This window comes from Phyllostomus discolor, chromosome 7 (assembly GCF_004126475.2).
Source record: "Phyllostomus discolor isolate MPI-MPIP mPhyDis1 chromosome 7, mPhyDis1.pri.v3, whole genome shotgun sequence".
NCBI classification, from domain to species: domain Eukaryota; kingdom Metazoa; phylum Chordata; class Mammalia; order Chiroptera; family Phyllostomidae; genus Phyllostomus; species Phyllostomus discolor.
In genome coordinates, this window is record NC_040909.2 from 49,150,929 (window position 1) to 49,168,193 (window position 17,265).

Genomic DNA, 17,265 nt, shown 5'->3' on the forward strand with positions numbered 1-17,265 from the left:
AGTGGTGTCTTTTAATAAATCCCTGATGAAACCAGGTTTTGCCATGACATGATTCTTTGTTTTAAAAACCAGGACCAGAAAAAAAATAACTTGGAACATTTTCTTACTACTGGATCTTTTATTGCTTAAGTTGTTGCACTATTAGGTTAAATCATATGAAAATGCCAATACTTGGCCATTTTTGATCTAGGAAAACAGCAGTTTCATGCAGTTCAGTCTAATCTTACCAATAGGAAAAGGTAATTTTCATCTACTCAAAGATTTATATCTGTGATCTTGAAATGAATTTTCACATAATTTTTTTCCTTTTTATCTATTCATACTTTATTTTCTGCATTTAAAAGTATCATTTTGAGAAGAGGTTCAGAGAGTTCATCAGACTGCCAAAAGAGTCCATGGATCACAGAGGGTTAAAGAGTCCCTGAATGACAGGAGTCAGTTAGGGGATTTGCACACAGTCAAAATTGGACACAGTGCAAAATTGGACAATTTGCACTGGAAAGTTTAGATAGAAATATTCTGGGGAAAATAAGGTACAATAGATATTTTTGGCTGAGTCTTCTCATGTAAAATTTACCTGTGTTTGTCACTATGCAGTCTAGTAATTACTCCTGACAGAAAAAAAGAAAAACAAAACAAAACAAAACATTATCTTTTCCCTACATCACTTGAGAAACATGTATTTTTATGTTCATTAAACTCCCTTTCAGTTCTTGGAGAAAAGCAAAGTTGATGTCCCTTTTTATGCTAGTAAAGAAGGAAAAATCTATAGCATCCACAAATGGATTTAAAGGGTTCTAGCAACCCCTTGAAATTCAGTGCAGAACATTGTGGGGGTTGGGGGTGTGAAAGTACATTTCTCTAGGTGGAAACTTTCATCATCCAGGGAATCTTGACCCGCAGAGTTACTGCTATAGGAAAACCCCAGGCACAGAGAGATGCTATGATTTGCCAAAGTCACAAAACAGAACAACACTTTAGCTGCAATGCAGCCTACAGCCTCTCCTGACTGCTTCTAAAAGACTATAAAATCACTTTCCTTGCAGAGCAGTTTATTTCATTTTGCATTTAAAATGCAATAGCATGGATACATTCAGTTTGTTTCAAATCCATTCATACTGGGTTTTAAACTTCAAAAAAGAAGAAAGAAAGAAATGAAGAAAGCTACTGCCACCAAAATCTACTACTATTTTCTTAACAGTGAAATGTGGTCTAATGCAAATCACTTTTAGCAAATTAAATACATTAAAAAGTGGTAATTAATTATGATTGAATGAGACAGGAATCGTAACTTGAAAATATACACTGCCAATATCACTACTGTGCCTCGTCCACCATAGGAATAAAAAGGAGCTCCCAGATGTCGAGGGTTATTAAAAACCAGATGTTGAGATCGACATCTTGTAAGCTGGTGAATAAAGTAAAGAAATATGACAGTCCAATATAAACTTTGCTAACATTTAACATGGTAGAAACGTGGATAAATTCCTTGAGTGAACTTGTAATATTATGCATATTTTTCAAGTTTTTAGTTTCTAAAGTTTAAAGTTTTTAAAAGAAAATAGAAAGGGAAGTGGCAGCCATTTCTGTTCTCTCTAATCTTCAAAGCTTAAACATGAATTGACCCTAATCACCAAGTGATCTGGGTCAGAGTGAGTGTCTGCTTAGGGAATAAAAAACAAAAATGCAGAAGCTAATCAGAGAGGGAGCTCCAAGTATTGCCAAACGTTCGCAGCTGTTTGACTCCTGACTGCATCTCTGGATGCAAATATTGATTTATTCAGCAATCTTACCATAGAGAAATGTATAATTGGGGACCAAAAATAAGAAACAGATAGATATCACTTGGTCATTAACTTTATGCCAAGTTATTCAGAAATACTTGAGTTTTACAATGCATCCATCCTGAGAGAGTCTATTTCCTCTCCTTGTTTTTCTGTTTCTAAATCAACTCTGTACTGGCTCTCCTGGATGTTGCCTGTTGTTTCTTCCCTTGGGTGTCCTTTGTGTGTGATGGCTGTGCCAGGAGTTGCCAAAATATCTGGATGGAAAGAAGGCCTCTAGTCCTTCAGTCATCCAAGTGCTTTTGTCCATAGCATCTAGGGATGGGAACATCCAAGGTGGGCAGAAGCCCAGAGCCCAGTGACCACAACACACAGCAAATTTTGAAGGGAGAGGAGGCTTAACTACCAAATAGCATCAGGATGTATCTATGGCTTCAGAGATGATACGAGGCCTTGATGGTAAATCTGCAAACCCAGATGCTGAGCCCTAATGGGATTCTGTAAATACTGAGATAAAATAAAATTCCTCACCAGATGGCCACTCACGGGGCCATGCTGATGACAAGATCTAACAGCAAAGGACAGAATTGTCACTGATGAGACAGGAGACTCACTGTTGTGGGGGCATTTATTGGCCCCAGCAAAGCAGCCCTGGGAAGGAATGCTATGATCTGATGTGATGAATGGCCCAGAGTAAACCTTTAATTGGTCTCTATTTTGAAGTATTCAGTAAAACAGCAGGCAAGCCCCAGCCCATCACTGGATATTAAAAAACAACACAAAACAAAAACAAAAGCTGGCAGTTCTCTTTGATTTGCTATGCAGCTTTTCTTCTTGAAATCAGAGGATGAGGTTCCTAATGGGGGCCTTGGTGTCATACCTGTCATACCTGGAAATGAGAGTAAAATTATGGAAGTGTCACCTTCAAATCAGCCCACTGCCTCTGTGAGAACTCAGCTGCCATCTCTGTCAGGAAGACATGGGAAGAGATGCAAGGAGGCTGTCCTGGTCATAGCAGAGACAGTCACCAGACCTGCCCCTGCCCCTACTTCAGTTCGGGGCTCCTCTGACACTTTCAGAAAACTTCAAGCCCCAGGGCTCTGTAAATTTTGGCTGCAAAAATTCCAAAAGCAGGACCATAGTATGGGATTTATGATGTGTCCTGTACCTGGGTTTCACCAGAGCAACCCTTCTTGGCATATCCCACTAAAGGTTTGGCCAGAGCTGGGACAGACAGATACATGTATAAAGGGAAACAATGGGTGGGAACCTGGAGAACAGGGGTTCTGGGCCTCTTCATGGCACTAGTAAGTTTTCTCTCAGGGTCAAGACCTCTCATTCATGTCTTTCACCTCTCCTGCCTCCTGGAATGCTTAGCCCTTAGATGGATGTCTTTGTTCGGGTGATGAGGTCAGGGATGGCCATGAACTCTTACTGGATTTGTATTTAGTATAGCCTGTAGGGCCCATTTGCAGACAAGTTCCCCCAAATAATAGGAAAGTCCTATCTGTCTTCAGACACCCAGTTGGGGCTCTGTTTAAATATACATGTTGGCTTATTTCTGACCTGGGCTAGACACCAGCCAACAGGTATCAGCACCTGCTATAGGTTAGAGACAGTATGACACTTTCTGTGCTTCTTCCCTGAGTCTCGCCACAGCCCTGTGACACAGGTGTTGGCAGGCTTTTGTGCAGATGTGGAAAGCAAGGCTCAGGGAGAAGGTTCAGGAAACTTGCCAAAGGACACCTGGCCAGGACCTGTGGAGCAGGGTCAAATTTCAGTCTGTCTGGCCACAAAGGTTTACCCTTTCGGATATGGATGCTCTGAAGCTGCAGAAAGAAGAGCTCATTTTGACTACGGAAGGCATTTGCTGGTTCTGCTGAGCTCAGTTTAGAATAATTTGGGTATTGTATGCCTCTTCCCAAGCTGTTGAAGATCTTGGTGTTGGATGATACAACTTAGTTGGGTCCCTCTGGCTCTTGGAAGACAGAAGTTCCCATGCAAGAACATGGGTCCCTTAAACAGGAATGTCAATAGCACCCAAACAAATTCCAAGGTCCCTGAGGAAGAAGGTGGCACTTTCAGCCCCTTCACACTGCCACTCAACATCTCAGATCTGGGAACTTAACAAATATTTCCAAAGGAGGAAGGATATAAGGCTCGATTCTTGCTTTCTGCCTGACTGGACTCCTCTGACAGGGAATGGCCTGGATTTCAGAGTTCCTGAGGCTCGGCCCGATTGTGTATCTTTGTTTCTCCAAAGCATGGCTCCCTCTCCTTTGTCACTGCACCAGCCGCATCCCTGGTTTATTCTTCTAATCCCAGGGGGTGAAAGCTGAAGTCACTGGAGGAAGGGAAACATGATGGGAGACACCCATATTTTATGACACACTGGGTTGGTTCTTCTCAGCAAGTTCACCTCACAAGGACACCCTGAGGAAGGGCAGCCATCTGAGTCCTTTTTGCCAAGCCACTGAGAACATTAGAGAGGCTTGGGGAGTTTTCTCCTTCACTTTTAAAATTTTTGGACCATCATTTTGGGGTGACATAGAAATGAGCCTTCTATTTCCGTCAAGCAAAATAATTCTGACAAACCGGTGTTTGGTATTTGGTGCATGGCTCCAGCTCTCTCAGCTGAAAGATATAAGATACCCAACTGAAGATAGAAATGCTGGGAGGCTCTACGTTGGCCAACAATATCGTATCAGAGCCCAAAGTCAACATCTGCTAAAAGCTGAGCCATTGCCAGATAACCATAAAAAGGGGGTAGTGGTGGAGACAGGCTTTATTTTCACTTCCTCATCCATCAGTCATTAAGGCTTGGCTTTGTTAAACACAGTGAAAATTGTGTTTTTAACATGAATCTGGTTCTGCCATTTCCTGGCTAGTGGGCAACCATATCCGCTGGCCCCTTGACCCTTTATTCCCTCTGTGGCCTCAAAAAGAATATGGGATCATATCCTGCCCCTAACGCTTCATGAGGATGCCATATGCATTAAATTGGAGAATGTCAATTAAGCCACTCTGTAGACATTACAAGCATATGCAAATAGAACTGGACACACCACCCTTGTTGGTAGCATTTGATAGTTTGTTACTATTACAACAAGTTATGTGATTTTGCACCAAGGCCAAAGACAGCATGCATGTGAAAAGAATGTGATACTGTATAAAACCATTCTTAGACATTTTAGCATCTCTGGGCTGTTCAAAGTTAGAGTTTATTCAGATCATTAATATTTAGAAGCTGAAACGATTTTTAGAATGCTGTTGTCTGCAGGAAGGCAGTTTTCCGAATCTGTGTGTGTGCAGTGTATGTTTAAAGGATGTTTCTGATTCTCTTTGCTCTGCTGTCCTGTTATCTTCAGAGTGTGGTGAGCGCCTGGAGTGTGTAAGTCAAACATGATCCTTATTACATCAGTTCCAGAAAAAAAGGAGAAGCAATGGTGTTTAGCAACAGAAAATGGATTTCCCTGCTTTGAGATGTTTTAGGGTTGGCCACCTCCTTTCAATGGGGGAGCTACAGCGCTGCCTCGTAGACAAATGGGGACTGGATTAAAGCAGCAAGTTGAAAAGGAATCAAGCCTCATCAAGCCTCTGATGTTGCCAAGATGAGTTATACCTAGAAGCTGGGGAGTGCAGGCTGTGTCTGAAAACCCCTGTTGACTCAAAGGATACTGCAACAAATCTCTTAATGAAACTCTAATACTACAAACAAGGTTTAAAACTAAGAGGAATCACTAAAAGGGTGGGGTGGGGGGATTTTACCAAAATAGAGTAAGACTGGAATTCTTAATAGGCTCAAATCTCCTTTAAGGGGAAATCCTTTTTTTTTTTTTTTTTTTTTTTAAACAAGAAGATCGTAATGCATTAAGCAGCTCTGCCTTTTCCCATCCGTGAGGACCCTACCTGGCAGCGTTTATCAAATCAAACCCAGATTAAAGAGCTTTGGCAGTAACCTGTTCATCTGCAAAGCCAGCTTCCCAAAGGCTGTGTGTCACCCGCTACCACCTGTCCTCTTCTGTGGCTTGTAATGGTTGGGTGAGGAGGTAACTGCTCCAGAGGCAGGAGTAGTTAAGCACCTCCCTCGACAACAATTTAGACATTTGTCCTACTCCTTTTCACCTGTGGCCTCACAGAGAACCAGGACCAGGTCATTCCTGCTCTTAAGAGCCAGGACCAGAGTTCCTGCTCTTAAACACAGTAACTTGGCACCTTTATTTCCCAATGGTGAGAAAACGCATATACCTTCTGGTTCGTGTTTTAGTAGCTTTGGGGATGTTTAGTAGTCTTTAAGGGATAAAGCAAACAGTGACATCTGAGTTATCTTTTTATTTCAAGTACTTAAAAAAAAGAATCTCTTGTGTTTTAAACACAGCATCTTCCAATCTAGTCTATGATAAAGGAAGTCTCAGAAAAGAGGCAAATAATCACAAAAAAAAACCCAGTTTGTAACAATGGGTGGTAATGGGTGTTAACTAAACTTATTCTGGTGATCATTTCACAATATACAGATATCAAATCATTATGTTGTATGACTAAGACCAAATACAATTATATCTCAGTTTTTAAAGATTAATCAATTGACTTTTTAAAAAGGAAAGAAAACAGGCAAGAGGCTCACAAGATTTGTTCCAAAAGGTACCAGAAAACACCCCAGGACACCTTGGCTCTGATTCCGACAGGACTGACCCAGGAGTGGGAACACTTAACATCTCTGCACCCTCCCCCATCCAGCAAGGGTCAGCCCAACCAGAGGTTTCTTCCTGGGTTTTTGAATTTGAAGGCTTCGTCCCCACATGAAGCCAAAACCCAAGGATTCTTCCAAGACGTGGGCCAGGAAGTGAGGTTTGCAATGCAAACCACTTTGTTGTTTCTGTTGCTTCTTAACCGGCAAGCTTCAGATAAACCAGCTCAGATGAGAAACAGGTATTAAAAGCCTAACACACGTAATGTTTCTTATCAGGTTAAATTACGGGAGCTAAAATGTTCTGTTCCTTTACTTGCTCTGTAAGAATACTTTAGTAAGCTCTGATATGTGGTAAGTTTTCTTTTATATAGGAAACATGGAAATGTATTTACACACACACGAACATATATATGTATATATAATGTATATTCAAACATGCTCTCAGGGGAAGTTAGGGAGAGAAATTTCTAGTTAAACATGATCTTGAGAAATTCTTCCATATGTGGAAAAGTCCTCAGTTCATCTGACATATAGCGATACATACATATATACACTCAGGACACTATGTATACATTTATCCCACATTCATTTAACCTCAAAACATAAAATAAATTTTTTTTTTCCTCCCTAAGCAAAAGCTAGAAATAACAACTTTATATACAGAATCCATCTTCTGGGGGCAATGGAGCAAGTTAAACCCCTCGTCTGTTTGTTAGAATTCAAAGGGCTGCACTTTGGCTAATCTGTTGGTGAAAGTGCACAGAAAGCAGGGCATCAATCACAAAGCCCTGTCCAGCATTTCACACAGGGGCTGAGGGTAAGTGTAGAATCTGAGGGCCTTGAGGTGGCTTACTGAGAAGTAACAGGGCCCCAAGGGGGCTCATGGGACCCTTTCATTTTCCTGGTGGAGGGTGAGACTCCACCAACTCCTTGTTGACCAAACATTAAATGCAGGTCCCTGAGAAGAGGAGGAAAAAAGCAGGGAGGTGATTTACCACACACATCTGAGGCCAAAAAACACATGTGGCTTGCAAATACTGTCACCTTCTTCCAGCTACCACCTCAAGAGGACCTGATTGTAGGGGTGGCTGGAAACCTCCCTTGTATGGGGATGCTCTGCAGGACACTAACTCGTTCTACCTGTAAGCAGGTACCCAAGGCTCGGGTGTGTACAATGTGGACAAAGGTGGGAAGGTGAAAGGGTAAGAACCTTATGTTTATTTTCTGAGCTAACTCTACCTTATGCCTCTTTTGCCTGTGGGAAGAGGGGAGAGGGGACGAGGGGACAGCCAAGCCTTTATGGGCCAGAGCCCAGGTACAATCAGCATGAGTGGGCTCATTGGGATTGTGTTGTTGTATCTTAAATATACAGTCTGTATATTTGACCCATGTTCTCTCTCTTGAAAGAAGGCCAAATCTAGGTCTGAGCAAGTTATTTGATGGCTTATGGCAGAATGACATGTATCCCAAACAGAATTCTATAAGGATTTTCAACAGGAAATGGAATTGGACATTCAGTGCTCTAAAAGATGTCCAGCACTACAGACTCACATCTCAGCTGAAAGCCAACATGTGCCAGGACCACATGGTAACCAGGAGCTGCAGAGAAAGGACCAAAGGCCACTCACATCTACAGCTGGGTTTTAGAAATTGCCAAGTGGACTGGGTAATATATATGACTAGGGCAATTAATTTTCTAGGAATAAAATAGCTGAGTAGTTGTCCTAAAGTTAAAGATGCAAAATGAAAACCTACTTCCTGCCATTATCTGCAAGTACTCAGAAAACCCTAGCTGATCTGATGGCAGCCTTTGGCCGACTGAAGCATCCTTAACTTTGTTCAGGGGGACTAGCTTGTACCAGGCCCTTGTGTGTGCAGAAGCTCAAGGGTGAGTGAACAAAGGAATGCGTGTCCTGGCAAGCCATTGCCAAGGTCCTCCTATAACCTAGAGTGACTCCCCCTGCCCTCTCTGTGCCATGCTCTCCACTCCTTGAGAATCTCACTCTGGTGATTACATGGCAGTGGGGGAGTTGGGAGAAGACATATTTTGTTTGGCTCAAGGACAATGGAGATAGAGAAGAGCAAAGGGGAATAGGTGAAATGGGAGGAAAATGAAAGGAATGAAATAAAACAGAAAAAGGGAAATAAAGAAAATGAAAGCTGAGGCAAATGGAAAGAGAACTAAGGAGATAACATTTTAATTCAACATTGATCAGAATAAAAAATAGAATAAATTTTCCTACAATTTAATGGGGAAAAGAAAGGATATTTGCATTAGAGGAAAACTTGATATTATAGCCATGCAACCATATTCATAACATTTTGTTGCACAAATATGATGGGGGATCCAAAAAACCCATAATTTATTTTTAAAAATTATGTATTTAATTTTACTTGTTTAAACTTCAGTCACCTCCAAAGTACTCTCCATATGATTCAATACATCTATCAAGACTTCCTTTCCACTGCTCAAAATAGTTTTTGAACTCATCAAGTTTGATGCCTTTTAGTGATTCTGACATTTTTATTTCATTTCTTCTACATCAGCAAAACACTTGGGGCGAGATCAAGTGAATAGGGAAGGTGGGGTACTGGGGTCATGTCATTTTTGGTCAAAAACTGCTGAACACACAGCACAGTGTGGGCAGGTGTGATCATAAATCACCCATTGTGAAATGGGCAAACACAATGAAAGAGTCTTCAAAATAAATTCACTGAAGCCAAATGCAGCCTCTCATAACACCACCAGCTGGTACACTGATACAGGTGGATTCCTAGAACACTCACCTGGCAGAGGAAGCCTGTAGTACAAAGGGCCTGCCCTCTAGGAGATAATTCTAGTTTGGGGGGGTCCTCGCTTGTACATCCATACTAATATCCAAAGAGGTTTGCCACCAATGGACAGCACTCAGACTGAGACTCAGGTTTTCATCTTGGGCCTGTTGACTTTCAGAGGTGTGACTCAGGATAGCTAACAACCTTTCTGAGCTCCAGTTTCTTTATCTAGAGATCTCTTTCTTTACCGCAGAGATACTTCCATCTGCTCTTCCTAGTTCCCAGAGGTGCTGTGGAAACAACTCACTCAGATGTTTGCAGAGTGCCTATTATAGACCCGACAGGTATAAATGTGCTTTGCAATATGAAACAAAGAATATGGATAACATATAAAACTTGACCAACTCCTTCCATTATCAATTTAGTAATATTCTGCCTCCATGCTCCTGGACTCTGGCTCCTCTTTAGAAGTGGGACTTCTATAAGTGAAATGCAAAATGCCTCTTCAAGGCAGCGAACATTTCTTGAGATTCCAAACTCCTGGGAGAGAGCATTTCCATCCAAAGGAAGGAGCAAGAGGAGAGGCGAGCTCTGGGCTTGGAAAGTGGCCACATATTCTGGGGTTTCCAGCCAAAATATGTTTAGGTTCTTTGCCATTTAGGCCCCTACACGTTAGAATCAGAGTGGCAGAAGCTTTAACAAATGGAAGTGAATTTTTCACACACACACAAAAACAAAACAAAACAACAACAATAACAAAAATGACAACAACAAAACAGTGCAGTTCAGAGCCAAAGGGGCCCAACACCAACCCAAAACCCAGGTACGGAAATTGGAGTCCTGAATGCCAAAGGGCAGCTTGACCAAGACCTGGCACTTTAAGTTGTCTGGAGTGTGGAGCTCACTCTGATGGTGTGCTTTTCTTACCCATGGGATTAGTTCATACCTGGGAGCACTGGAAGGAGATTAATAAAACATAACTCTTTTCAGGAACAATAAAAATCATATGATGCCTGGAAAAAGGAAAGTAAAAAGGCTTGGCATCATAGATAAGTCAAGGAAAGATCCTACTTAAAAAAAAAATAACAGATGATACTGATGATGACAGGTACAGAGGGCATTTAGGAGAAGTTGAGCTTCCACTTAGTTTTCCTAAAATAAATCTTGGTGACTTCACAAAAAATAAAATCACTGATGTGTTTCCAGCATGTTCCATCAGTTCTTTGGTCTTTGGTGCTTCTCAAAGCTCACCAGTAGCTTGTGTCATGGGAAATTTTTGTTGTCTGCCCTTGTGCCTGCTTCTTGGTTTAAAGGATTTCCGAAAGGTGTTACTGAGATTTGTCTGAATGTTCTATTTGGACATATTCAATGACTATGTCCATCCAATAGGGGGGTCACAGGGCACCAACTATTAACTGCTCCTTTTTGGCTGTTGGATTGCCATACCCTTGATTTCTCTTATATGTTCTCCAAATCCTCCTTTGTCTTCATCACACTCATTTTCAATCCCTGGGAGGCTTCAAATTTATGATTATCCTGGCTTTTTTGGGTCCTCATCCTTACAATGGCTCCCTGAGTTCAGATCTTTTGGGTTTTGGGTGGCATAACACATTCTCAGATGTTATATCCTTTATAAAGGTATCCCAAGAAATAAATGAAAGGGGAACTCTCATTTTCTGCTATGCAAAGCATAAGGGAAATACTTCAAAACTCCACCTTAAGATGAAAAACACTGCTGGAAACTAGATCAGCCATGTTTTAAACTGGGTAGTCTCTTTCTTCACCTGATACTCTGAGAACAGTATTTCTCAGAGCACAGATGTTACTAGAAAAGGAAAGAAAAAAAGATTCTATGATCAAATAAATCTGGGAAATGCTGGATTAAATAAAATTGGAGAGCTTTCTTTCTTTTCTTTCTTATATGACTTTTTCAGTCCTTTGATCTGCTAATTGCACCAAGACTCTCCAAGATTGAATTATAATATGCAGCACTTTCCCAAAATTCCTTGCCCACTGAATCTTTGTTACAAGACTATCCTCATGGGACTAATGTTCCAAAAGTTACTTTGGGAAATGTTAGTCTAGACTTATAACCCTTGGATTCAGTTTCTTCTGAGGAGAAAGAAAAATCATAGTGAAGGAGAGAGGGACAGGGAAAAATGGAAAAAGAATCGAATTCTGCAAACCTGGCAATACTTAAATTGAATTTCCTAAGGAAAAATGAGTTTCTCTGGAAAAGTAGCAATGGGATAGATTTTTTATATTTCTTCATTTTCATGTTTCGATCTGTAATTAAATCACAGAAGGCAATGTCAAGAAGACATTGGAAGAGGTAGGCCCTCTTCCAGAACACACTGTTGTCAACCTTCAGGGCCATAGGAAAGTTGGGGCTGGAAGACTGATAGGAAAGGGATTGGGAATTCTAGAAGAGATGTCTCCCCTTTAAATCAGCTCAGTTAACATGGGTACATTATGGACATTTAATTAAAATCATAATCAAATCATCTGTTATTTAGAATCCAGTGTTGTCACATACTGATATAAGGCTGTCACTTTCTCCTGAGAAGTAACCCACTCCATACTTATTAGTATATAGGCTTACACAATTAATTATGTGCAGTTTTTAATCAATTGGGAAAGGCTTCTCAGCCTTTTAAGACTGTTACATTCTAGGACTTGGATTTATAACAATGCGTCTATTGATAGGAGTTGTTGATGATAATGAATCTCAAATCTCCAGTATAGCAGGGGTCATCCTTTCCCCAGACCTAGGACAGCTAGTCCAAAAAGGCCTTACTATCGATAGCGTCAGCACACCAGTACCAGGGCTTGTTTAATTCTCCTCCTCTAACTGAAAGAGCGCAGCAAAGGAGTCTTATAAGTTTGCTGATTCCAATTTAAAACCAAAAATTATCCTCCTGGCCAAAGGTAAGTCATTTCCTGGTGCACCCACTTCAGAATAACTTCCTAAGTCATTGGCCCCTAATTAAATTATAACTACCTTTTATCTGTCATGTTCTGATTGGCATGATCCAGACAAGAATTAAATGAGACATCAGATGACCTGAATTTTTGTCCCAGGACTAGACAGCAAACTCCTTGAAGGCATAGTGCTTGGCACAGAATATATGCTCCAAGTATTAGTTGAATGAGCAAATAACCAGCAGCAGGACTCTGGTCAAGTTCACCCCCATCCTCTCAGGGCCTGGCTTTCTCATCTGTAGAGGATGGGATTATCTGCCTCCATGTCCATGGGTTGCTTAGAGTGGGCACTGAAATGAAGGATGTGAAAGTGAAAGGGCATCACCATCTTCCAAACAGTAGCATTGACAAAGGTGTGTCAGAGGTCCTGATGACATATCTTAGCCAGACACTCCTCAAAGAATGCTAACTCTTCTGGAAAGGGCACCACCCCTGAGCCATGATTTCTCCCCTGTGACAACCTCTCATGTCAGTGGACTAGCATAAGAGGGTCAACCAAGCAGGCAAGCATTCTAGTTTATGATTAAAGACCTCTGGGAAAGCAGCAAGAGATAAGCTTTTGTAAGAAATATCATTCACAAGGCAGATAAATTTGATCTGCTGCCCTGTTGGTAGAAGGACATATTAGCATATGTGTCTCTGTGATGAAACAAGCCTGTCTGTGATCTCAACACATCCTTGTGTGATCCACTCCCCTAATGGAGCTCCAAATCCTTCTTTCAGCTTCTACAGTTCCTGCTTCTCTTGGGGGAAGCCTTCTGGGAGCACGGATAAAACCTTACACTCACCCCTAATGGGAGAAGTTTAAGGAACAAAGGGTATGGACTAAGAATGAGAATGAAGAGATCTGATTAGCAGGATGCCAGTCATACTGTGACATGTTATGGGGAGGGTATTGGCTGTGAGGAATGAGAACTGAAGAAATAAAACCAAATCAAACTAAAACCACAGTCATACAAGATAATGACATAAAAATAACATTTCTCTCCACTATGCTGATCTCCAAATTGAGACCAATTTTTAGCTAATAACAAACTGGTGCCTTTCTGTACTTGACCTCAGATACTGAGGTGTCCTGTGTGTGAACACCTTCTGCAGCATTGAGGTCTCTGAGGAAAAATGTTTCCCAGTACAAGGGTAGGGCCAAGCTGGGGGTGAGGGTATGGGACTTCCTGGTTAGAGCAACCTCACTGCACACTCCAGGGAGCCTTTTCATGTCATATACTATACAAAGGGCTCCCCCTGGAGTTGTACTCCTGGTAAACCTAGAATCCCCCTATACTCCCCCTGTACACCTAGAATCCCTCTGTACTCCCCCTGTACACCTAGAATCTTAACCTCCTTTGGGATGTGAGTAACATGAAGTGAAAATGGAAGCCAAGCCAGCTGAAGCATATTAAGTACCTCTCCCTCCAACAAACAATTTAAGCCCTGTTCACATAGGTAATTCCAGTAAGTCCTCTCCTCACATTCAGAAATATATATTCAGAAATATATAACAAAAGCATTCACACTTATCCAGATGATTGTATTCTGTTACCTATGCCCTACCCCTCTTGAAATTTTGTAAGTTACACTAGGATCACAAAGAAAAGGTAATAGTATGATCAAGGTAGAAATACTGCTAATATTGACTATATCATCCTGCTAGTTTGCATTGAATTTAATAGTTTCTGTGAAACTCACCTTCAAGAGTTTTAATACCAAATGCTATAAGTAGTTTTTGTATTTGGTGGGCGAATGCAAAATAGTTAAAAATCACAGGAAATTATTGTTTTTGTCAATCCATCTTTTCACTTGCTTTACTTAGTCAAAGGAGAAGATACCGTCCAAATCAAATAAACCAGACCCCTTCATTTCACTGGCTAAAACGCAAGCAAAACTGATTTTTTTCATATTGTTTTACCCCACTGTTAATTTGCATCACTAAGGAATTTTCTAGAAAAGCGCTCAGCAAACTCAAAACTTCTCTGGTTGCCAAGCTCATGGAAACAAAGTGCTTTCTCTTAAAACTCTGAAAAAGACATTCCAAAGTCACCCACCATTAGATACTGAGCCAGCAATAGATGACATATCTATGAAAGAAGAAAGGAGGGGAGGAAAGAAAATGCATAACATAAACAAGAACAGACAAAACCTTAAAGAGGAAGGAGAAAGGAAAACATTTAGATTCCTTGAGTGATGGAAATAAATACCAAAGCTATTAGTTTCAGTTCAAAGAACGTATCACTTTATGCTGTTTATTATTTCTTGAGGATTATTTATTTTATCTTAAAATATCCAAAGGGTAAAAGGGGTCCTGGAGGTAAGCGGCAATGAAACTGACCTGGTCGGGAGAGGGCCTGTGATTGGAATGTTGCGACCTCCCAGGAGATCGGTGGTGGTGGTGATGGTGGTGGTGGTGGTAATGGTGGTGGTCCTCGTCATAGTTGTCTGCCATCAGCTTCATTCTGTTCTGGGTCTGTGCACACAAAAATCAGGGGAGATTCCATCAGGAGCTAGAAGACCAGCCAAAGAGACTCATGGCATCATTATAGCACCTAGAGGGCTCCCTTTGTTCCTAATCCAGAAATTTTTATATTTAGTCAAATTGACACTTCATGAAGAATGCACCATGCTTTGGTGAAAGAGGCTTTGTCACATCTGTGAAGCTACTATGTTCTTGGACCTACATTTGTAGATGTAAATGTACTTCTCCCACATGATTTAAAAGGGGGAAAGAATGGACAATTCCTAAGGTGCATATCAAACAATCACAGAGATCCAGAGGAAGCTTAGGATCACAAACTGCCAACAATCATGTCCTACACTCTAAAGCAAGCATGAGAAGGAAGTCCTAAGTGGAAAAATGGGAAAGGACTGGATGGAGATACAGAGCCACAAATAAATGATGGTTTTGCAAGACAAAGCAGAGAAATCCACTAGAAAGCTGCCAAATGCAAAAATGTTAATGGAGATGGTTTGCTGCTATGATGACTTCTGGTAAATGGGCATGCTATGGACATTTTAACTCAGAAACTTTTGGGGGGAAACTGAGCAAAAGGAGCAAAGTCAATGGTGAAGTGCTGACCACTCTAATTTACTTCCCACTGTTTGCCACAGGAGGCAACTGGGTGTCATAGTAAAAACCCTTGGGCCATAGAACTGTTTTATTGTATTGTTTTGATATGCAGGGCAATAACATAGCAGTGAACTGACTTAACAGAGTCAGAGAATTTAGAAAAATACCTAAAGACCATGGAAAAAAGAAGATAAAAATATCCAGTCCAGAAAGTCTACAAATGTGGGTTTAGAGATAAGACTGTCTGGATTCAAGTTTTATTGATTATGCTATTACAGTTGTCCCAATTTTTCCCCCCTTTGCCCTTCCCCACCCAGTACCCCCCAATCCCTCAGGCAAACTCTATTCATTGTTCATGTCCATGGGACATGCACATAAGTTCTTTGGTTAACTATTTCTATGCCTCAATTTCCTCAACTCTAAAATGGGACTAATAGTGCCACCTGCCTAATGATGAACTTCAAGCGTCAGTTCAGGACCTGGCACACAGTGGCTCACAATAAAAGTCAAATGCTATTATTACTATTATTGTTGTTTACTTTAAGGCATTTCCCCTTCTTGATACATATTTTCTTTGCCTGTTCCCCCAGCCACCTTGTCTCACCGCTAACGTCTGGGTCTGGCCAACTCACAGCCTTTTCCTGGCCGCACCTTTGAGGGTAGGGGATGTGTACCTCTGGCTTACTACCACTCTGTAACCAAGGATTTATCTGTCTGTCTTTCTTCCATCTGCCTCAGTCTAGAATCTAGCACATGGTCTAGCAAATGTAGATGCATAGGCATGTTGGTACAATGAGAGAAGGAAAGAAGGGCCATGATTTCTGACAGATGCTGTCCTTCTAGGGGCAAGATGAGGTTTACTTCCAGCCAGAGAAGGTCACTGAGAGTTGAGGATATCTCATGAATCGGCATCACAAACTCACTGGTAGCTAGGGATGACAACGAGCCATCAGTACTTTAAGAGTGTGAGAAGTCAGAGGCTAGCAAAACCTCAGGCCAGTTGGAATTTTATTATGTGATATAAATAATACACTGATAATAATTCTGGACCTCGCATAGTGTTTTCTTATAGTATTTTTCATGCACAATCTAACTTATCCTTAAAACTTTCCTGGGAGGAACTATTACTATATCCATTTGCAACCAAGGCATAGATTTCAGCCCCCAGAGCTTCTTTCTTGACATAGAACATGGGGGTTTTCTGGGAATTCCAATTCTTAATCGCTAGACTTTTCTCTTTGCCATGCTGCTAGCAAAAATGACAAACAGCCGAACAGGTAGAAATAACTTTCTTATACATGCTTTGATTCTGTTAAGTTTTGAAAACACCTCACATCTCTATTCTACCTGCCAAAGGATGTCTCATGATTTACTCATTTCATTTTTTGAAATGTGTACAATATTTGAACAGCCCAGAACAGATGTAAAAAAAATGCATTATATGGATAAAATCAATAAAATTGAGGTGAAATAACAAATTAAAAATCCCAGGCAACCTTTGGCAGCTGACACCATTTCTATCCTTCACTTGGACACTTCAAGTATCAGAAGACCCGATGGACAAGTTACATCTTGTGAGAAACAGAAGGTCAGTGGGGCAGTTGCTGACTAAGTACTGAGATTTCCCTCATATAGCCTACCCTTGTGTAGGAGATTCTGAAATTCAATGTTCACACATAAAATTCCAGTATTGTTAAGAGCCTGTACTTTTGAACTTGTGAACTAATAAATCTGGAATTGTGTCTTCTAATAGAATTCCAAGGGCCTAAAGGGACTTATAAGATCTGCTATGGTCAATAAGGAAAGAACTTGCCCAAGAATGAATGATGGAGCCTAAATGAACAAATAATAACTGCTATTGTAAATATCATAATGTCCTTATCCTTTGGGGAAGCTCCTGTGATTTTATGAGATTATTTTCTTACCAGCGACAAGCCTAAAGTTCCCTACCTTTGAACTGTATCCCATAAAAG

General features: G+C 40.9%; 1 protein-coding gene across 10 annotated transcripts in view; it reads right to left on the minus strand.

Moving 5' to 3' along the window:
• ERC2 (ELKS/RAB6-interacting/CAST family member 2) overlaps window positions 1-17,265 on the minus strand; it is an 869,430-nt gene that overhangs the window by 72,247 nt on the left and 779,918 nt on the right. For all 10 annotated transcript variants that reach the window (XM_036030928.1, XM_036030925.1, XM_028518656.2 and 7 more), the window contains one exon: window positions 14,558-14,692. In XM_036030928.1, coding sequence (XP_035886821.1) covers window positions 14,558-14,692 — 135 coding nt within the window. The remainder of the gene's footprint in view (window positions 1-14,557; window positions 14,693-17,265) is intronic.